The sequence below is a fragment of the Camelina sativa genome, chromosome 9, assembly GCF_030686135.1.
Source record: "Camelina sativa cultivar CO46 ecotype springtype chromosome 9, ASM3068613v1".
Lineage (NCBI taxonomy): Eukaryota > Viridiplantae > Streptophyta > Magnoliopsida > Brassicales > Brassicaceae > Camelina > Camelina sativa.
This window is the reverse complement of record NC_141888.1, coordinates 38,394,479-38,414,964: the sequence shown is the minus strand read 5'-3', so window position 1 is coordinate 38,414,964 and position 20,486 is coordinate 38,394,479. Positions and strand designations below refer to the sequence as shown.

At 34.3% G+C, this 20,486-nt stretch overlaps 4 protein-coding genes across 10 annotated transcripts; 1 reads left to right on the top strand and 3 right to left on the bottom strand.

Moving 5' to 3' along the window:
• Nucleotides 1-88: 88 nt before the first annotated feature.
• On the bottom strand, nt 89-3,865 carry LOC104713699 (protein NETWORKED 2D). Its single transcript, XM_010430876.3, has 2 exons — nt 3,252-3,865; nt 89-3,107 (listed from the first exon to the last, which is right to left on the bottom strand). The coding sequence occupies exons 1-2, from the start codon at nt 3,343-3,345 to the stop codon at nt 448-450; spliced, it is 2,754 nt and encodes a 917-aa protein (XP_010429178.2). The 5' UTR covers nt 3,346-3,865; the 3' UTR covers nt 89-447.
• Nucleotides 3,866-4,834: 969 nt separating this feature from the next.
• On the bottom strand, nt 4,835-8,986 carry LOC104713697 (MADS-box protein SVP-like). Of its 3 annotated transcripts, none has more exons than XM_087466431.1 (10): nt 8,685-8,986; nt 8,006-8,207; nt 6,932-7,010; nt 6,574-6,638; nt 6,392-6,491; nt 6,255-6,296; nt 6,114-6,155; nt 5,570-5,611; nt 5,322-5,473; nt 4,835-5,118 (listed from the first exon to the last, which is right to left on the bottom strand). In XM_087466431.1, exons 2-10 carry the CDS (start codon nt 8,185-8,187, stop codon nt 5,100-5,102), a joined length of 723 nt encoding a protein of 240 aa, XP_087322557.1. In that variant the 5' UTR covers nt 8,188-8,207; nt 8,685-8,986; the 3' UTR covers nt 4,835-5,099. The 3 variants fall into 3 exon arrangements, with proteins under 3 accessions (XP_087322557.1, XP_087322556.1, XP_087322555.1); XM_087466430.1 differs by having other exon boundaries at nt 6,108-6,155; nt 8,685-8,984; XM_087466429.1 differs by lacking the exon at nt 8,685-8,986 and having other exon boundaries at nt 6,108-6,155; nt 8,006-8,661.
• Nucleotides 8,987-12,159: 3,173 nt separating this feature from the next.
• Nucleotides 12,160-16,831, top strand: LOC104713695 (GPI ethanolamine phosphate transferase 2). 5 transcript variants are annotated; one of them, XM_010430873.2, is made up of 17 exons: nt 12,160-12,349; nt 12,433-12,526; nt 12,611-12,655; nt 12,753-12,920; nt 13,014-13,098; nt 13,187-13,293; nt 13,388-13,468; nt 13,635-13,687; nt 13,782-13,884; nt 13,961-14,104; nt 14,207-14,303; nt 14,394-14,631; nt 14,724-14,820; nt 14,945-15,865; nt 15,949-16,041; nt 16,134-16,432; nt 16,537-16,831. In XM_010430873.2, exons 1-17 carry the CDS (start codon nt 12,222-12,224, stop codon nt 16,667-16,669), a joined length of 2,886 nt encoding a protein of 961 aa, XP_010429175.2. In that variant the 5' UTR covers nt 12,160-12,221; the 3' UTR covers nt 16,670-16,831. The 5 variants fall into 5 exon arrangements, 2 of the variants coding, with proteins under 2 accessions (XP_010429175.2, XP_087323183.1); XR_015566844.1 differs by having other exon boundaries at nt 12,173-12,349; nt 14,724-14,791; XR_015566845.1 differs by having other exon boundaries at nt 12,173-12,349; nt 14,724-14,791; nt 15,949-16,051.
• Nucleotides 16,831-17,573, bottom strand: LOC104713694 (uncharacterized). The gene is made up of 2 exons (XM_087467058.1): nt 17,212-17,573; nt 16,831-17,100 (listed from the first exon to the last, which is right to left on the bottom strand). The coding sequence occupies exons 1-2, from the start codon at nt 17,468-17,470 to the stop codon at nt 16,958-16,960; spliced, it is 402 nt and encodes a 133-aa protein (XP_087323184.1). The 5' UTR covers nt 17,471-17,573; the 3' UTR covers nt 16,831-16,957.
• Between the last annotated feature and the right edge of the window lie 2,913 nt (nt 17,574-20,486).

Genomic DNA, 20,486 nt, shown 5'->3' with positions numbered 1-20,486 from the left:
ATACTCTTGGGTTTATTGGGAGATAATGGCTCTTAGTCTCTTACAGTCCTAGTATTTCTCGTCAGATTGTTGGAGAACTATTGTCTAATTTTGTGCCATAATGAAATAATACATAAAATTACAAACTCTGTTTTCTTGTAATGGTTCTGAACATACAAACTTTGATGAAGAAAAATAAAATGTAAAAAGCCTGAAGACATTCCTTTTGCTTCACCAGTTACAAACTGTGAACAATCAATCTACAATACTCAAAAAAGGATTATAAAAAAACCAACACACAAAACTATTGTTTCAATCTCGCAAACCAAAAAGAAGAGGGAATGGTATTCCCAGGGAAGAACAGGTAAAAAAAGGACACAAAATGAATCAAATCCTCCATGAATCTGATAAATTACAGTATATGAATCAATTAAAATCTCTGGATGGCATGTAGTATGTAAATGTTACCTATGTAGAAGTCTTCATCTTTCTATATAGTGAGGGATGCATGCAGGAGAATATGGATGGCTTTGCTCTCTTCTGTTTGGAGCCAAAGATGAATGACCTTAAGGGCACTCTTGAGCGACTATCCGAATGCTGCAGGTCAAGGTCGGATTTCTTTGAACCTGTTAGAGCAAACTCCTCGCTCAGCTTCCCTAGAGTCTTGTCAACCTCGAGTTGAAGCATGGTGATGTGATCTAACCCGGCCTGTAACTCGTCTGCCACTTTGTTGTTTTCCTGCTTCATGTTCAACACCTCACCTTGAAACTTAGCAGCTTGATAGCTCGTGAATCTGAAATCATCGTCTTCAGCACTTGATTTCAGGGCTTTTGTTATCTCATCCTGTATATTACACAAGGACTCGAATCTAGATTTCAGTTCCTCTTTCAAGGATGCGCCTTTCTCCAGCCAGAGACCCAAGTCTGTGTTTATTTCCCTCAAGTGTACATAAAGTGGTCGAACATCTGACCTCAGTGCATATTTCGCTGTGCTGCTTCCATCTTGCTTTTTCCTTTGCTCGAGCTTTGATATCTCGGCTTGTAGATCCTCGATCGAAGTGTCGTAGCTTTGTATCTGTCCAAATGCTGTGCTGAAACGTAACCAGAAATCTAAATTCTCTTCTAGAAGCTCATCAATATTCAACCTGAACTGTTCCTCAACCAGAGACATGTTCTCGTTTTCTGTAGCCATGAACCCTATGGAATAGTCGTCGTTTGACATCTGGTTTTCCATCAAGTCGTTACTGTCTCCAAGACCCTTCTGCAGGAGGCTCATCTTCTCTCTTAGTAGCTTGATCTCATCATCTTTTGTCGCGTTCTCTGTCTTCATCTTTGTTTTCGTGTCATCCAAAGTTTTCTTCATATCCTTGTAGTTCCTGAGAATAGTTGTGTACTCCGTAAGCAAATGCTTTTCCCTATTTTCCATTCCCTTCATGAACATCTCTTTCCAATCTGGTTCATTTTGATCCTCTTCTTGTTTGCCATTGAAAGATGTATGCTTCTCGAAAACATTATCCGGAACAGACTCTGTCTTGTCAGATGCAGCTTGTTTCTCCAAAACATTATCAACAACAGAATCTGTCTTGTCAGATGCAGCTTGCTTCTCTAAATCGGAATCTACTTTTTCAGTAGATTCCAAAACAGCTTCTGAAATGATTGCATCATCTGCTTCTATTGTCGCATCGCGGGTCTGTTCAAATTTTACACTCTTCTCGGATGTTCCTTTCTTCTCCTCTGTCTCTTCACTAACATCACATTTCCTCTCCTCAGCTTCCAAATTTTTATCCTGTTCTATATTCATGGTCAAGTTATCAGACTCGCTCTCTGGCTTCACATCGTCCAGCTTCCCACCAGAGAGGTTATCGAGATTATGACAAGCTTCATCAAAAGATGTCTGCAGATTGCTACTCTTGTCCAAAACATTTCTGTCCAAATCCTGCAATGCCTTGAGTTTCTCCTCCATTTCCTTGAGCTTGTTCCTCAGATCACTCTTGTCGTCTGCTAACAACGCCTTGTCGGTTTCAAGAGTACTGATTTGCGTCTGCAGACCGTTGGTCTCGTTTCTTAATCTCTGTATCAAAGCAGTTTGCGAGGAAACCGCACTCTCCAAGGTAATCACTTTGTTCACGAGCTCATCGACTTTCTCAGCCATCTCTGTCGCGTTGTCCGAGGAATTCACACCAGACTCAAAATGTTCTCTAATCTTCTCTTTTACAGATTCCAACTCTTTCTTCTTCCTAGACATCTCTTTGATCTCATGCTCCAACTCTTCTGTTCTTCTAACTTCATCACCATCGTCTTTCGCAAAGACACTCTCGTCACCTAGAAACTGGCTTGCCATAGATCTTAGCTTCTCTTTAGACTCCTTAATCTTGACATGCTCTTCTCTAGCTTCTTCATAAGACCTCTCTTGCTTCTCCTGCAACTCCACTAGCTTCTCCTGACATGACTTAATCGCAGTCTCGGTCATCAGTTTCCGAGCTTCATCATCTTCAATAGCAACACTCTCACCAAACTCATCCTGCAAACCACAAATCCTCTCTTGTTTCTCCTTAATACCTTTTTCAAACTCCCAATACTTAGACAAACCAATCTCGTAAGAGCTTTTAACAAACTCCTTCTCCGTCTGCAAAGACAAAATCTCTTTCTGCAACTTATCAATCTCCCCCATAGCCTCAGGCTTGCTCAAACCAGAACTCTTAACAACCACATTGGTAGAACCACCAGTATACTTCATAGACTTCCTAGGCTGAAGCTTCTTTGTAGCCACTTTAACAGCGGTCTTCAAATCCTTAACAGGCAATTTAGGAACATTGGGGACATTAGCACCAGAAGAAGAAGCATTCGATGATCTTTTGGAGAATTTAGACATGGAGTCGCCATCATCATCATCCATAGCAAAGTTTGGGACTTGGTCAGGGAAAACAGAAGCGATGGTCGTGTTAGCGTTTTGAAGCTCTGTAGAGATATGATCATAACGCTCAGCTAAAGCTCTGTAAGCTCTGTAAGATTCTTCAACGAAGCTAATAAGCTCGGGTCTCTTCTTGTAATACATCTCCGCACGCTTCGCAAACGAATCACCATCTTCTTGTAATAGCTTCAACACGTATTGCACCTTCTCCTCAATATCTGTTAAAAATTCCATCATAATTTCAAAATTGTACAAACATCCTTTTTTTAGATCAAAGATCAGAAAGATCTCAACTTTATGATAAAACCAGACGATCAAAGACATATATATAAAGAGATGGATGGGAGAAAAAAAGGAGAGACCTTGAAGGTTTTGTTCGAGCCATTTAGATTGTTTGGTACGGATATGACTCGCCCACCACCAAGAATACGCATTACTCGCAGCTCTCTGCAGCATCGTTGCAAAGTTTTAATCTTTTTTCAACTCTTTTCTTCTTCTGATCTTATTCATTCAAATTCCCAGAAAAACAGAGACAGAGAAAAGAAAAAAAAAAGCTTGAAACTTTTTTTTTGTGTGTGTGTGTGTGTGTGAACCCTTTTTTATCTCTCTCTATCTCTCTCTCTCTCTAGATCTTAATATGTGAAAAAAGAAAGAGAAAAAATTTAGATAGACCCACAAAAGAAAACTTTAAAGGGTCTAATTTGGTTGTAAATCAAAAATCAGAAATTGAGGAAAGAACGTGCTACAACTGAATCTGCTTTTGGAGAGATCATGGGTGGGAGCAAACCTCGGTCTTATTTTGGTAAAAGAGATTTTGAATTTTGTTTAATTTTTTTTTTTTTTTTTTGGTAATAAAGTTTCATTACAAATGTCATGTGTGTTGTGTTGTGTACCAATGTTATAGTGCCAGCGTCGTGGTCGGAGGAAGTCGGAAGCATTCTATCCGATTATTCTTCTTCTGTATCATCCATACGTTACATAGAAGAACATGTCAGAAATATAAAATTTTCTTTTAATTAAATTAATCTGAGAAAGTATCTTAGTGAGAATTAACATAATAAATTAATGGAGAAAAAAAGAGGAATGTGAAAATGTCGTCTTGGTCCGTTTTTTTTTCAGAAAAAGGTGTTAAAGCCTTTTTTTTAATCATTGAATCTTGACGGCTTAACCATAAAACCGGACACGTTTTTGATGAACCAGTCAAAGGTGGTCGGTCGGTGTGTCACGATCCGACGACGAGTTACCTTCTTTCCGAAGGATCTCTAAAGTCTAAAGTTTAAACCTCACATAAAACTTGAAGTTAAGTTTTAATCTTTTTTATGACACCAATATTGTTTCCATCTTTTTTTTTCTTCCTCAAGTTTTTATTCATTCAAAAACCACCATACGGTAAAAAAATCATTAGGATCCTATTTCTAATACCAAAAGCTTAACTCCTGATGGCATCTTATGGTACTAATAAACATAATTGCAAAAAAATAAACATCAAAACTTTAAATAGAGAGGTCACCCACTCGATTGGAACAATAGCCTAAAGTTTTTTTTTTTAAATGTCACAAACATTGTGTGGGAGTTGGTATAAACAAATTATTGAAACATGTCCCGAATATATGAAAATGTATGAGCCCCGACCTATGACCTCCTAATTATCTTTAAAACGCAAAACAACTGTATATCTTCACCGTTGATGATTCTAATAGATACACTAGTACACAACATTTCCATATTGATATTGTCTCTACCACAGATGTTAGCGACTTTGACGTTGAACATTGTAGCCCAACAACAAGAAATTCGGTTTTGAACCACAGAAGCCCACTCATGAGGACATTGGCGTGTCGAGATTGTGAATCATTCTCACGATCGTATTTTTTACCTAAGTGTATTATAATCAAGATCATAGCCTACTTTTGAAAATTCCTCAGTTTCCACTAAGAAAAGGATAAATCGAATTATCTAAGTTCTATAATATCTCATATTCTAACTTACCATGTCCATACAATTTGGTTGTGACAAACGACGTCACAAACCAAAAATGCAGAGTGAAGAGAGAGATAATATATAGTGAAAACCACCAAAAAAAAACCTTCAAACAAACATAAGAGAATTTTTACTATTTAGACATATTGTCTCTTGTGTTATTACCGAGTTAAAAAGATTTACATCACTCTCCTCACTCCACCATCAACTCCTTTGTATTGTTTCCATCTCTAACCACCATATGGTAAGCTGCACCACACCAAACATTTAAATCAGTTTTCTTCTTCTTTTTTTTGGGTGATTTGATCATTCATTTTTAGCATTGCATATAGATGCCCCAACATATGGTAATTTAGTGCATATACTCTTTTATATCTTCTAGATTATTTTTCAGAAAATAATGTAAAATTGTTAAATCATAAAACGAAAAAGGTAATAAATTAATTAATTACCCGAGTCTAAGGGAAGTATCGGAGCTCTCGGAGTCAACAGGAGCTCCGTTGGAGTTCCCGACGTTTGTAATAGACTCTGACGAGTGTCCTTCCTCATACACGGCGGCGTTCTCCAATTCATCAACACCGGATTCATGCACGTTATTATATATCTACACCGTAACCAAACATATATTCCAAGTTTAACACTAAACCAAAGAAAAAAAAACAATAACTGCAAAATTCGAAAACTGTATCAAAGTACGTACTTGCATGCCAAGTCGCTCGTTCTCTTCCGTTAGTTGGGTTCCCTGAAAAAAAAATCAAAACCAGAACAGAGAAAAAAAAATCAATAAATTTTTCATTGTGTGTTTCTCTATAGAAGTACTAATTGCGTGTTGAGTAATTAAATCAATAAAGACATGAAGTCTCACCCAAAACATATCAAAAAGAATAAAACAAGAATTAGATACGTTTCCATATTTCATAAAACCAAAAAAAAACAATATGAAACACACAACAAAAGGAACCAAAACCATGCACACTCAAAAACCTCTAGAACCCTAGGGAGTGGACTACCATGCTACATGTTTACCTGTAGATTTAGAGACTTTTTAACAGCGCTAGGCACCTGGTTTATTAAATTCTCTCAAATTATGATCAAAGATATGTGTTATAGTCTTATAGACGACTAGGGTCCTTAGCTTATTAATTCATAAAATCGAGTTCAAAATTGGGGAATGACTGAATTGTAGACACAAAAAAAAAAAAAAAAAAAAAAAAAAAAACGATGTGTGTTATAGAGACATTTACTTGCTGCCTCAACCGCTTGTTCTCATCCATCAATTGCATTCCCTAAACACCCCAAAAAAAAAGAAAACGTTACTTTTCCCAAAATTGCCAAAATTATTTGAAAATTAAGAAGTAAAGATTACACGTTATTTTGATTGTTACCTTTCTTTGAAGTTCGCTGATCTCATTCATAATCTTGCCACTCTACAATGAAAACACAACAACTCGTAATAGTAAGTTACATAGTTGTGAGCTTTAAAGAAATCTTAAATATGGTCTCATATAAGTTCCGTAACAACCTTTGTTTCAATCACGCGGGTCAAACCAGCTTCAAGGGCTTTCTCTAGCTGTTGCAGCTCTTCAATGTTAAGTCCATGAAGCTCCTCTCCTCTCATTTGCCTATTTATATGACCATATAAACATATAAAGTCAGAAAATGATAGTTACTTCAAAAAATTATAGAATGCACATATATATGTACCTTAGTCGGTGGCTCTTGTCCGCAATTTCTTTACTCATTCGGGCGTGGTCACTGTTCTCAACCAGCTAACAAGAAAAAATTGACGTAAGCTCTTGATCAAATCCGTAATAATCTAAAGCTCAAACCTCTACACATGACTATTCTACACATGACTTCTACATGGATCGAGTACTTCCTTATGTTAAAATGTAGTCTAATTAATCGTAGGCAATAACAGAATGCTTTGTCATTATCAATACAATGCCTTAGAGATTCTAGATAAATAAATGACAATTATCTAAAAAACTTATTTGTACTTCAACGGAGTAATACTCTACTATGAAAGAACATGTATGGTGAGTTCGAGAATGAACCTAACCTGTAGCTCAAGAGATGGCTGATCAAGCTTCTCCAAGTTCTTTGACTGCAAGTTATGCCTCTCTAATACTTCCTTCATGCTTCATTATATAATACAAACACATTCCAATCAATATCTTATTATATAAGACTGTTAATTATCTTCTATTAATTGTAGTTGGTATATAAGACTGTTAATTATCTTCTATTAATTGTAGTTGGAAAGAATTTTTTTTATTATTATTATCAGGTATATTACAAATAACAATATTATGGATATTGACTATATATATATAAACATCGACAATTAACCAAAATCTACAAGCAAAAGATACAAACCTAATCCACAAAACACATTTAATTCGAAACATATACATTATTTCATGTTAAACAGTGAACACTTGTCATTTTTAGTAACATATTCACACATATCTGTGAGTGTGTGCGACGTATGTCCCAAAAGATAGGAACTGAAATGATAACTAGTGGGTCTAAAATCCAAACTCGTATCTTTCTAATACGATAAGTCATTTTGATTCCCAATATCAGTAACACATCTAAAACCTCTATAAGACATTTCCCAACACTAATTAGATTCCAACATAAATATAAATAATATTACTTTTATTGATTACTTCTTCAAAGGGAAACCTTCTTCAAAGGGAAACCTTTATACATCCACATATGTAGATACCTCCTAAATTCCTAATGATATGGTCTCCACATTTCTAAATAAATATGACACTGAAGGCTTCCACATATCATCCCACAAATCTATATTATACATAGATTTATATATGCAACACAAGGAAAAAAAAAGTATAGAGCCTTTATAAGAATATGTATATCAAGATTTACATCTTAATTATTACCCTAATTAGATACCTTATCATTTCCAAATACAGAGTTTACTATACACTTTATCAACATCAGTTTGGTCATTATAATATAAATAGTTAGTGGTCCAACAAGGTTTTGATACAGTAAACTTCTGAAAAACTCGTAAGTTTTTTTTTTTTGGTTGGATCTAGACAAGATCCCTTGAAAGAATTTTGAGAAATCTAATGAGAGAGATTTTAGAGAGAGAAAGAGATACCTGGAGCTACAGAACTCAAAGAGCTTTCCAGTGGAAGAGAAGATGATGAGAGCAACATCGGCGTCGCAGAGAACAGAGAGCTCTTCAGCTTTCTTGAAAAGCCCTCTTCTTCGTTTCGAGAACGTCACTTGTCTCGCCGTGGCGTTGTCGATCTTCCTGATCTGAATCTTTTCTCTCGCCATCACACAGCAACAAGGAAACCCTAAAAAGCAAGATAGCTTAGATTTTGATCCAAAACCTAAGGATCGATCTTGGTAGATCAAGATTCAAGAAATGAGAGTTTATTAAAAAAAAAAAAAAAAAAAGTAAAGAAAGAGATGAGGAGGAGATGAAGAACCCAGAGGAAAAATTTTGTGAGAGAGAGATATTTTTTTTGCTAAAAAGGGAGTCTTTAAAGAAGAGAGAGAGAGTGACAAGACGACTGAAATGGAAAGTAAATCGTGTTCTTTTTGCTAAATTTAGAAGAATAAATATGATTTGAAGACAGTAAAAACCCTAGTTTTTGAAAGATTTGGAACAAGTCTTTTGTGAGAGGACTTAAGATCTAGTTTGTTGATGAACCAACAAGAGAAATTGAGAGGATCAAATAAAAACTAAACTTAGAAAGAAGGAAAACAACTCCTAAGGGAGAAAAAAAAAAAGAAAGCCAAGGGAATATATAAAAATTTTAAATTTCCACCTCAAATGTCGAGGAGAGAAGAAGACATGAGAAGGTTTTTGATTGGTGAAGGATAAGATATTTTCAGGGAGAGGTTTATTATTAAAATAATAGTAATGATAATTTAAGATGATGGGGTTTCTTAAATGATTATTTTTGGAAAGAAATAGGTAGTATATTGTTATTATTTTTTATTTTTATTTTTTTTTGGATATTGGTTTGTGTGTGTGTGTGTGTGGCTGTGTGGTTGTTATTGGATACGGTGAGGTAATAGAATTTATAAGTCTCCAATGAGATGAGAGAGAGAGAAGAGAAGTGTGTGTGTTTGGGTCAGTGGGGAATTTCTTTTTATAGGGAAGCATAAAATGAGTTGTCTCACTTTGTCACTTACACACTCTCTCGTAACTAAATTGGTCGTATTTGCTGTAAAAAACTAACCAGAAACTCTGAAGACTTCTTCAAGGGCTATAAAGTTTGGATATATGATGAGAATAGAAATACCATGAACTATGTATATACTATTTTTGGTGTTTATATATAAACATTATTAATTCGTGTAAAATGACAATCTACAATATAATATATATATATATAACCAAATAAATTTGTCTGCGGCCATTGTTTTTCCAAATACAAAATGACAAAAAATAAATATAATAAGATGTTAATTCCGGATGGTGCAATATTTTTCGAAAATGTACTAAAACTCAATAGTGGGCACAATTTTCGTTAGAATTGTGCTCTTAAAGAGAAAAGAGAGTTTTGTTCAAAAAAAAAAAAAAAAAAAAAAAAAGAGAAACGAGAGTTTCTTGAGTATTTTTTTTTTTTTTTTGGGTGAGTTCTTTGTTCCTATCCTAATCATATAGACGTCCATGATATAATCTACCAAATTCATGGACAATATGTAGTTATAAAAAAGTCTATAATATAAATTGAATCTGTAACTCAAAATAAAATTTAACTATATAATTAAGGGTTTATTTCTGATTTAACATTTGTATTACATCATTATATACTTATATAAAGTACACTAACATCATCGACCCGAACCTAACATTGATTTAAATCGCCACAATTATTCCGTATCCTTTATATCCTATAACCGTTATTAAAAGAAGAAAAAGAAGATTAAAAAGGGTTTTGAACAAAACTAGATTTTCACCCGCGGTACACCGCGAGACTAAACTAAAAATTATTATATTTTAAATAATAATTTTAAATTTATTTAGTTTTTAAATTTCTAATTAATTAACTTTTATTTAATTAATTTATAATTTTGTTTCAAATGTTTTTTCTTCTTTTTACGTTTTATACAATTTAGAACCTAATTACATTAAACTTTTTATTAAATAGAATATAAAATTTTAAAATACTTAGTTTTGTTTTTTTATAATTAAACAGAAGTATATGCTTATATGGTATGTTAGTGTATATTTTTATATGTATACAATTTTTTTTTTTGGAATATTAAGAATATGTTGTCGTATGTGTAATATTTTGTAGTTCATATACTAAATAATTGATAAGTTAATTTTTTAAATTATGACTACAAATCTATAGTATATGAATTATGAAATAAACTAATAGTTTTAGTGTTGGTTATGTAGTCCAAATCCACCATGCTAGGCGGATCATCCAACATGTTCAAATATTTTTAACCCGCAAAAACTCATCATACAAAACCCGTAAAAGTAAAATACAGTATGTGAGGCTAAAAGTCACTTTTTATTAAATCAATTTTTCAAATTCTTATCAAGTAAAAAACAATACTTATAAGTGAACCTCTTCATTCACATTCGTATAAAAATAAGGAAATAAGATCTATATACATTTGCAATTAGGTTTGTTACCTTTTAAAACACATAAGTTTTATTAAAAAAATCAAATATAAATAGAATTAATTTATTTATTAAATTAATTATTTAATGTCAATGGCATGATTGTAAATAGGTTCCAACTTCAGGATTTATTTGCTAAATGTCTCCAAAAATGTATATATAGATAAATAATGTTTTAGCATTCCTTGATGCGAAGAAACAGAGAAGAGATGGGAGGGGGACCCCTCGAGGCAGAGTAAAATACAGTGTCGACCACTCAAATTTTACAAAGGGGACCCCGAACGTAGCCACAATGAAATCTGATTGGAACACGAATCTACTGTCCGTACAGTTTTTAAGTTTATTAAACGTTTTAAAAACAAATAAAAGTAACGACTACTTTGCTCGTATTATATACCATGTGGCTCTCGTATTCGTATACCTCTCTCCCTATTTTCTCTTCCACGGAAAAGAAATCTCTTGTTGCATTATTGCGAATCTGTGAGACTGTGACGACTGACGATTATATATATATATGAATGGTTCAAAGTTCAGACGGTTGAAAGTAGCCGTATGGATTGGTTGATGTAATTAAATACGGTATTATAACTTAACGATGATTAGCGTCTGTTAACGTTAACTCATCTCTATCTAAATTGGGTAGTCAATCAATTAGTGTTATTTTAAATTGAAAAATTTGGATGACAACAACGATATCAGTTTGGTTTGCGTTTGTGTATATTAATCTATTGATTTTTTTACTAGGAAACAAATGTTCCACAAGTAATAAACATATGTCTTCCTCTCTTCTTTTGTTTGCTCAAAAAAAAAAAAAAATACATGGAGACTTTTTTTTTTTTAAGTTCATGGAAGTTTAGAACATCTATATATATATATGTGGTTTTTAAAAATATATATAACGCTAAATTTAGTATTTATGCCACCATATTTGGCTAAAAATGCTAGGATAAAATTAGAAGACAGAGAAATAAAACAATAATTTATATAACAATTTTATAAACCAAATGTCATATTTTCTTCAAATTTAGATACGAGATAATTTATAATTCATTTTTAAACCTTGTTTTTCGATCAGATTAATTCAATCAATGTAAACATAAACAAAAAGTAGAACAAAATTGTAAAGTTATGTTTAATCCATTCATATTGGTTTGGTTAGGTAAGAAAGTAGAATAATTTTGGTTCAACATCTCTCATCCTATCCTATGCAATCTTAAATAATAAATAAAAAGAACTGAAACGCTTCCTGAAGCCGTTTATTTCGTTTCAAACGATTGAAGCAATGACATCGTTACGCTGTAATTAGAAATTGAATTGTAGTTTTTTAGTAAAAGGTTGGTTAGCCGCACGTGACACAACTGTGTGTTTCTTTCTTTCTTTGGGTCAAAGTGTCAGATGACAGGAGGAGTCGTGTCTCTCGTGACCTTTCCCTTCGCTTCGAGCCTCTAAAGTTAACATTACACCTAACCTTTTAGCCATTTTTAGGCTTCTTTCCTACAACAGTCTACTACTATACACCACTCTCACTGACACAAAATAAAGATGATTGACTGACAGTTAATTTCTTTTTTCCTTTTCAAAAACGCACATAATGGGCTTTTTAAAAATCCTAATGGGCTTTTATTTATTTGTAATGGGCTTTTAACTGGGCTTAAAGCTTTCCCCTTCCCCATTCTTACGATTATTTTTTTCCTGGGTTCAGTTCTCGCCGGATCTTGAAATGGCGACGGCGATGACTTGTTCGAGACTGACGATTTTTACGGTGGCCGGAATATTCCTTCAGATCATTGGTCTCTCGATTTTTGTTTTCGGTTTCTTCCCCGTCAAGCCGACTCTCTCCGGCGTCAGGTACGTCATAAAACACATTTTTATAGCAAGCTGCTCTAATGATTTGCTTACTCTTCTCTTTCTTTCTACTTTTGAAATTTCAGTGGTTCAGAGAGCTATCGTGATCCTTTCTGTGATTCTTCTCCGAATTCGAACGAATCTGAGCTTCATTCTGATAAACTGAGATTGCATTACCAGGTTTGTTTTTAGTGTTTTTTTTTGTGAATTTGTGAATTTGTTTGTTGCTTTTGAGTTTGAGAGTGGTGGATTTGTGTGTTGTAGGAGCTATCTGGCATCTCTGTGAAATATGATCGAGTGATTTTGATGGTATGAAGCAATTGTTCAACTTTGGATCTTGGTTTTTTTTTTTTTTTTTTTGGGTGAGAGACGTGTTCTAAGGGTGTTGAAATCGATGTTAGTTTAGGTTATTGATGGGCTTCCTGCGGAGTTTGTTCTTGGGAAAGATGGTCAACCTCCAAGGAAGGTGTGGAAAGAGTCGATGCCTTATACTCAGTCACTGTTGGCTAATAGAGATGCTATTGGTTACCATGCTAAAGCAGCTCCTCCAACTGTTACAATGCCGAGGTTAAAGGTGTGTTTATCTGTCGTTATTAAGTGGATGTTCACAGTTTAAGACGATTTTTTTTTTTGCTTGCTGAGTTATTGATTTTGTTTTTGTTTTCAGGCGATGGTTTCTGGGGCAATCGGTGGTTTCTTGGATGTGGCTTTCAATTTTAACACGCAAGCCTTTTTAGAAGACAACCTTCTTGGTAGATTTTAGTCTTGTGAATGAGAGATGTTTTCATACGTGCTCACATTAAAAGAATAGCCATTGTAACAGTGCTTTATTTTTACCAGGTCAATTTTTTAGGATTGGTTGGAAAATGGTGATGCTTGGTGATGAGACGTGGCTCAAGTTATTCCCAGGGCTATTTATGAGACATGATGGTGTTAGCAGTTTCTTTGTGAGTTTTTATGTGATGTTTGGTTTTGTTGATTGCTTTCTTATCTATATCATGGTCATATACTCATATGAACAAAATAATGTGTTTTGGACAGGTCAAAGATACAGTACAGGTAGACCGAAATGTTTCTCGACACCTACCGGATGAGCTAAACAGTGATGATTGGAATTTCTTGGTTAGTTTTTGCTTTTGTTTTTTTTTATTCCCCAGCATTGGCGTTTAGCCCCTTAATGATTGATCACAGTTTCTTCTGAGTAATATATATTGACTAAAATTTATTACTCTTGGATAACACTTGAGATTTTCTCTGCTTTATTCTTACTAGATCTATCCCTTATCAGATCCTTCATTACCTTGGTTTGGATCATGTTGGACATACTGGAGGCCGTAACAGGTCTTTGCTAGTTTCCTAATCCATTTGTGAGTAGAAAGGTTAAGGTTACTAGTTGTTTTGCTGAATCATCTTATTTTCTTTTTCTCTATTCTAGCCCTTTGATGGCTGCAAAACTTAAAGAAATGGATGACATAGTTAGAACAATGCATTTAAGAGCGATGATGGATCGTAACCATGATCAAGGACAGACTCTTTTGGTGAGTATTTTTCGTGTTTAAAGGTCCATTTAAATTTCATATGTCAAGAGTTAATCTTATTTGGTTTCATATACAGGTAGTAGTCAGTGATCATGGCATGACTGATAATGGAAATCATGGAGGATCGTCATATGAAGAAACTGACTCCTTAATGCTCTTCATTGGCTTGAGTAACAATGGTTCTGATTATGGTGCAGCTATCAATAATGTAGCTTTCCAGGTAAAACAGTCACTGCAAATTTCGTGAGATAACTTTTCCTCTTTTTCTGGACAGACTGTTGATGATAATGAGTTATACATGATATGAAACCTTGTAATGTAGGTAGATTTGGCGCCAACTTTAGCTCTTCTATTTGGTGTCCCGATCCCAAAGAACAATGTTGGAGTGGTTGTCCCAGGAACACTCAATTCTTTACGAGGTTAACCACTATTGGCCTCTTGAAATTTTCCAGTCAAACGTGTGGGGATGCATCTGACTGTTTTTTCTTTACTGTGTCTTCTCATTTTAGATTATGAGCAACTACGGGCACTAGAACTGAATTCATGGCAGTTACTTAGACTAATGCAAGCACAGATCCCGAGTTCCTTATTTGAAGGTTTCTCCTGCAATTGCTTCGTCGATGGAATTTGTGAGGGTCTTGGTTTGGATATTAGCGAGTGCTCTGGGGATAAAGAGAAACAGCTTATTTGCCTGTTTAGGAACGCTGCACTTCTCCATCACATTTGGAAGTCCAAGAAATTGACAGAGTGCGTAATTTGTTTGAGATTTCCACATACGGTGATTCTCCTGAATTGAAACTTGATATATTTAATTCCGAGGGTGGCTTTCATGTTGATAGGTCTTCTCGTGCCATGGAAGATTTCAGCCGAGCTTTAGATGCATATAACGCCTTCTTGAAAACTGCAAGTGAGTGGTTAGCAAGCAAAACCACTGAAGTATGTTTGCAACTTTTCTTAGAGTTCTATGAACGTATTTTAGAAAAAATGACGATTATCAATCGTCACTAGTTTATCTAGTAAAAGTCTATTGTATTGATAACAAACTCTTCTATGTTTGCAGAAACCAGTTTTCTTACTCGGTCTTGGGTTGAGTGCCATGCTTCTTTCATGCATCGTCTGTGCCACTCTCTTTCTGTCCTTATTCAAAGAGGTTTACCATGAGCCCAAGGATCGAGTCTGCAGTTTGAGTTATCGGTTAAATTTGGAAGAGGTGTTAATTTTTGCTCTTCTTTTGATCCTGGTTATAAGCATGGGATCTAGTTCAATGGTGGAAGAAGAGCATTATATATGGCATTTCATGGTATCGACGTTCCATCTTCTGTTACTCTTCAAGACAGCAAAGTTGTTCGATTTATCCAAGGGGAGGAACATACTTGGAGATTATAAAGTTGTTTCTATCTTCTTGCTTCTTATATCTGGTAGACTACTAAGAGGTTGGCATCAAGGGGGCGTGAACTGGACTTACCTTCCTGATATTTCGAAGTGGCTAGAGCAAGTTGGCAGTGGTTATGTGAAATGGATTCAGCTAATCTCAAACATCATTGTTATTGGTCTAGGACTATTTACTCTTTCTCGAACAGGATCAAAGAAAAAAAGTGTCTGCGTCCTAGCTTTGGGTTTCCTAACTTGTGGGCTCCTAGTCTTGCTGCATGCCGGGAGATATCAGGATGAAATGCTTGAAGTGTCAACTGAATTTGGAGCCACTGTCATAGTAAAAGTGATCTATTTGCTTCTTTTTATATCTGCGATTGGAGCTGCTTTAGTTTTGCCATGGTCTATGCTAAACAAAGACAAGTCCTTTCTAGCTGAAGCAGGTGATTACTTATATTTGATTGGCTCTGCATACATACTATGCTGGTGTCTTCTACATCTACTTCTCCAACAACCGATCAACTCGGGGCCCATAATTTTGCTTCTCATCCAGATTTTAGCAATTTCATGTCTTTCTTCTAATGATGTTCAAGTGAATGAATGGGTCGAGGTTAGTTTTTCTTTTTGTTCTTTTTCTGGGATTTGTACTGCAAAAATAGCTCAAGCTTTAAGGTTTGGGGTTTCTCTTTGTAGATTGCTGCACTCTACTACATGGGAATGGCAGGTCATTTTGCTCTTGGAAACAGCAATACTTTAGCAACGATCGATGTTGCTGGTGCTTTTATCGTAAGCCGCGGTGCTTCCTCATTTTTTTTCTTTCACCTTCCGTATGTACACTTACCATAACACTGACACATTCACCAAACTCTTTTTCGTAGGGAATTTCTAGTCATTCTACAATACTATCTGGGATCTTGATGTTCATGATCACGTATGCATCTCCCATGCTGTTCCTTTTATCTCTTGTCATGTACGTTGGTGCAAAACTAAGAAACCAATCACAATATTCGACAATATCAACTCATCGGGAAACAAGTCTTGGACAAATTTTGAAGCTAAAGCTCGGGTTCCCTTGTCTTGTTCCGCTTTGCATCAACTCAGTGCTCTTGACGGCATACACTGTGGTCTTGCTACTCATGAGGAATCACCTCTTTGTGTGGAGCGTCTTCTCTCCCAAGTAAGTCTTTGCTTCTGTCTTAAAACATCATCATGCCTTTGTTCTTCTTTTTATTTTCCAGTTATTTATTGGTGTTAATTGTGTTGGTGAACAATGGGAAACAGGTACCTATATGTGTGTGCAACCACTCTGTGCACATACATCGGAGTTTGTATCGTAGCTGTTACTGTAACCTACACTTTCTTTGTCACGACCTTCCGCAGAAGCAATAGAACTACTAGACACGACAACTCATAGTTATGGTCTTTATTATGTAGGGAGACAGAGAAACTAATAGAGAGATAATGTGATCCTGAGATTTGAAAGTAAAAGAAACTCTGAATCCACTTTAGTTTCACATGATTCTGATAAACTAGTATTTTTTTATTATTATTGTAAATAAGAATGTTGCCTTTACAACTTGTGACTCTAGTACAGTAAACATTAGTGAATACTGGACAAAATTCACAAATAAAGGAAGAAAATAATTGCTTAACAAAAACTCTTAAAACCAAAAAAAAAAAAGGCTTGGTCTCTTGAATTCTCTCATTCTTCAAGTCTTGGGGTTAGCTTTGAAGACACTTTCGTCATCTCTCTACCACAAAATATCGGAATCGGTACGTGTCTTGGCGAAGGAGCAGCACACATCGTGACCGAACCATCAAAAAAGTCTCCTTCTTGAGTCGGTGCTGGAACAGGATCAGGGTTATAAGATTGCGCTCCTTCTTGAGTCGGTGCTTGAACAGGATCAGGAGTCGGTGCTTGAACGGGATCAGGGTTATAAGATTGTGCTCCTTCTTGAGTCGGTGCTTGAACAGGATCAGGAGGCGGTGCTTGAACAGGATCAGGGTTATAAGATTGCGGCTTTCTGGTATTAGAAGGTTTGAAGTAAGCTCTTTGTGAACGTTTCTTCTTCAAGCCCAAAAGAGGAATAGGTCTTTGAGGAACATGTAAAAAGGAGTCACGACAGAAGTGGTGGTAACCAAATCCGTGTGGCGTAAGAAACGGAACAGCAAAAAAGTCACGAACGAGGTAATGGTGTATTATCAAGATCGACATCTTCAACTAAGTTTTTGAGGGTCGTTTTAAGAACAGAACAGCAGAGTAAACTCTTCTTCTTATGGATGATTCTTCGTCTTCGTCTTCTGCTTTTAAAACGAGACAAAGCTTTAATCGATTGATTGTAAGAAATAATGAGAGGGTTAATGGGTTATTTATAATCGTCGTTGAGTTTTCTTTAAACCTACTTGGATTTGGTTTTTAGCAAAAAAAGGAAACATGTCGTATTTTCCTTCTTTGTTTTGGTTTCTAGTTTTTCCGTTGTGAACGTTTTTGGGTGATAATGTTTCCTTTTTTCTTTTGTTTGTATGACTTAAGGATATGTATTACTGCATTAGTTTTCCATGTTTTTGGTTGTTCTTAAACAAAAAAATTTTGGAATTGGCACGTGTCTGGGTGACGGAGTAGCAGCACCCGTTGTGCCCGAATCACCAAAAAGATCTCCTTAACCAAATCCGATTTAGATTGTGATTTCACGGTTTCATGTGTTTAAAACAAACGTTTTTGCCGACAATAAATAATAAATAAGTATATTGATTCAAATAAAAATAATGTTACAATTAACATTCTTTTATAAAAAAGATTAGATGAGGATCCGCACGATGTGCGGGTTTGATATTTTATAAATTAAATTAAATTAAATATATTAAAATTTGTTGTATTTTTATTTTTTACACCTAAATATACTTTATGTTACAAATATATTTTTTATCACTTCCTAGAAAATGTCTATATGAACACACTAATCCAACTATTTTACTTTCACTTCTGCATATTTTTTTAATTACTAAAATTGTTGGCTCAACAAACATTTCGAATAAAAAATATATTACATAATATACTAATCAATGATATATCATCACAATAATGTATGACCATCATAGAGAACACTTTGGCTCTGCCCTCATCCCTTATGGAGAGAACCTTGCATTCAACCTCCTCCACCATGGAGAAAACCTTGGCTCTGCCTTCCTCTCTTGGGAAGATAACCTTGCGTCCAACCTCCTCCATCTTCCTCCCTTGGAGAGATAACCTTGTGTTCAACCTTCTACACCATAGAGAAAACCTCGGCTCTGCCCTCCTTCTTTGTGGAGAGAACATATTCACGTTTTTTTGTTATCTCAAAATGGCTTGCTCCAACAACCAATGAAAGTAAAAACTTTTTTTCGAACGTCACAAAATCTTTCGATAATAACTAATGCTATATTTCCCAATGTATTTGTGTAAATGTCTTTGACACACCACGATGTAGCCTCTGTCTCTGTAACGCTCCAACCGCCACCATGTTTAGTGAGCCCATGTCCACTCTCAGTCTATAGGCTCACCTTCCTAAGTGGGCCCTACATCTATTCCCGGTCCGTGGACCCACCCATATTTGATGGCCGGTTTGTTACGTCTGGAAAGCTTTAAAAACTTGTTTACCGACCTTACAAATCAACAAATGATTTTTTCTGTGTTTTGTCCTCACTCGCACAGTTCCGACAATCATTTCTAGGAAAGTCACCCATCATGAAGTTCTCTCAGGACCCTTGACCGAAAAAATAATTTCATTTTGGTGACATATATGGCAAAATCAATTCTTTTAAACATTTTTGCAAACCAGGGTATCACAGTCTATGAGCTCCCGTAGATCTATCAACTACGATTTATGTTTTTCCAATCTATATATCTATATTTGTTGTAAGTTTGTGTTAGATTAGCCTATTTATTCATCCATTAGGTTGATGAGGTTCTACTCATTATCTCCCTTTGAGATTGAATGAATAATGGTAACAATTATGTTTACAAAAAAAAAGAAGGGTTTATGACCAACCAATAATTATAAGCACGGTAGTATATGAATCACAAATAATTTAAATATGAAAATATAAATTAAATAAAACAATCTAAAAATCGTTCAATAAATTTTAAAATACAGTATTAGGAAAAGAATACGCATATATTAATATTTTTTTGTCAACATATTAATCTTACCTATTCTCAACTGAAAAAGAAGAAAGCATGAAAAAATTTTGGATTTAAAAAATAAGGAAAATTTACCTCCCCATTTAAAAAATGTTCTCAATTAAACAAAATTGAAAGTAGTGTTTTTAAATAAATTATTTAAATATGAGACTATCTACAGTAAAACCTCTATAAATTAATAAGGTCGGGACCATGAAATTTTATTAATTTATAGAGGTTTTAATTTATCAATAAATTAATAATTATTAATTTATGAAGAGATTTTATTATTTTCATAATTTTGAAAATTTTATATTACAAAATAAGATACTTTTGTTATCATTCATATTTTTCAAGATTTTTTAAATTTATAATCTTAGTTATCGTAATAGGATGAATATCAACTGTTTACTAGATTATCGCATCTATGAATATTCACAATTTTTGGATGCGATTTGAAAAGATAACAGTAAAAAAGATTAGAGATAAGCTCTAACAAGAATTGCAAATTCAATAATATGCAAACAATAATAGAGTCATATTTCACTAGATTTTCTTAGATAGGGAAACAACAATATAATCATATCTCACTTGATTTTCTTAGATATATATGTACATATATATATATATATTTAGTTTATTTGATTGTTAATTTATGATATTGATGGGACCATATTTTTACATAGTATTTCCAAAAAAATTATTATTTTATTATTTTATCGAAATATGTCATTTTTTACACTGGCCCAACTCGGGACCGAAAGAATTTATTAATTTATAGCGAGTATTAATTTAAAGAGTATTAATTTAAAGAGTATTAATTTATAAAGGTTCTACTGTATGTTTATACAAGTGAGCATTTACAAAATTTAGAATTAATAATTAACTGTATATTTTCCTTAATCTCTTTTCCTATTTTTTGTAGAATTAATAACTTAAAATTAAAAATAAGTAAATAATATTATAATTTCGAATTTAATAATATATATTAATATATATATATAATCTTTTTATAATTATATTTTTTATAAGTTCTGTAATTTTTGATATTTATCTATTTACATTATTAATA

What these genes read in the sequence shown, in the direction of transcription:
- LOC104713699 (XM_010430876.3), bottom strand. Translation starts at nt 3,345, where the DNA reads ATGCTGCAGAGAGCTGCGAGTAATGCGTATTCTTGGTGGTGGGCGAGT. An exon ending in GCTCGAACAAAACCTTCAAG is followed by an intron (nt 3,108 to 3,251) that starts GTCTCTCCTTTT and finishes AATTTTTAACAG; the next exon opens with ATATTGAGGAGAAGGTGCAA.
- LOC104713697 (XM_087466430.1), bottom strand. Translation starts at nt 8,187, where the DNA reads ATGGCGAGAGAAAAGATTCAGATCAGGAAGATCGACAACGCCACGGCG. An exon ending in GACAAGAGCCACCGACTAAG is followed by an intron (nt 6,492 to 6,573) that starts GTACATATATAT and finishes TCATATAAATAG; the next exon opens with GCAAATGAGAGGAGAGGAGC. An exon ending in CCCGCGTGATTGAAACAAAG is followed by an intron (nt 6,297 to 6,391) that starts GTTGTTACGGAA and finishes TTTTCATTGTAG; the next exon opens with AGTGGCAAGATTATGAATGA.
- LOC104713695 (XM_010430873.2), top strand. Translation starts at nt 12,222, where the DNA reads ATGGCGACGGCGATGACTTGTTCGAGACTGACGATTTTTACGGTGGCC. An exon ending in AACACTCAATTCTTTACGAG is followed by an intron (nt 14,304 to 14,393) that starts GTTAACCACTAT and finishes TTCTCATTTTAG; the next exon opens with ATTATGAGCAACTACGGGCA. An exon ending in TAGCAAGCAAAACCACTGAA is followed by an intron (nt 14,821 to 14,944) that starts GTATGTTTGCAA and finishes CTATGTTTGCAG; the next exon opens with AAACCAGTTTTCTTACTCGG.
- LOC104713694 (XM_087467058.1), bottom strand. Translation starts at nt 17,470, where the DNA reads ATGTCGATCTTGATAATACACCATTACCTCGTTCGTGACTTTTTTGCT. An exon ending in TCCTGTTCAAGCACCGACTC is followed by an intron (nt 17,101 to 17,211) that starts AAGAAGGAGCAC and finishes ATCCTGTTCCAG; the next exon opens with CACCGACTCAAGAAGGAGAC.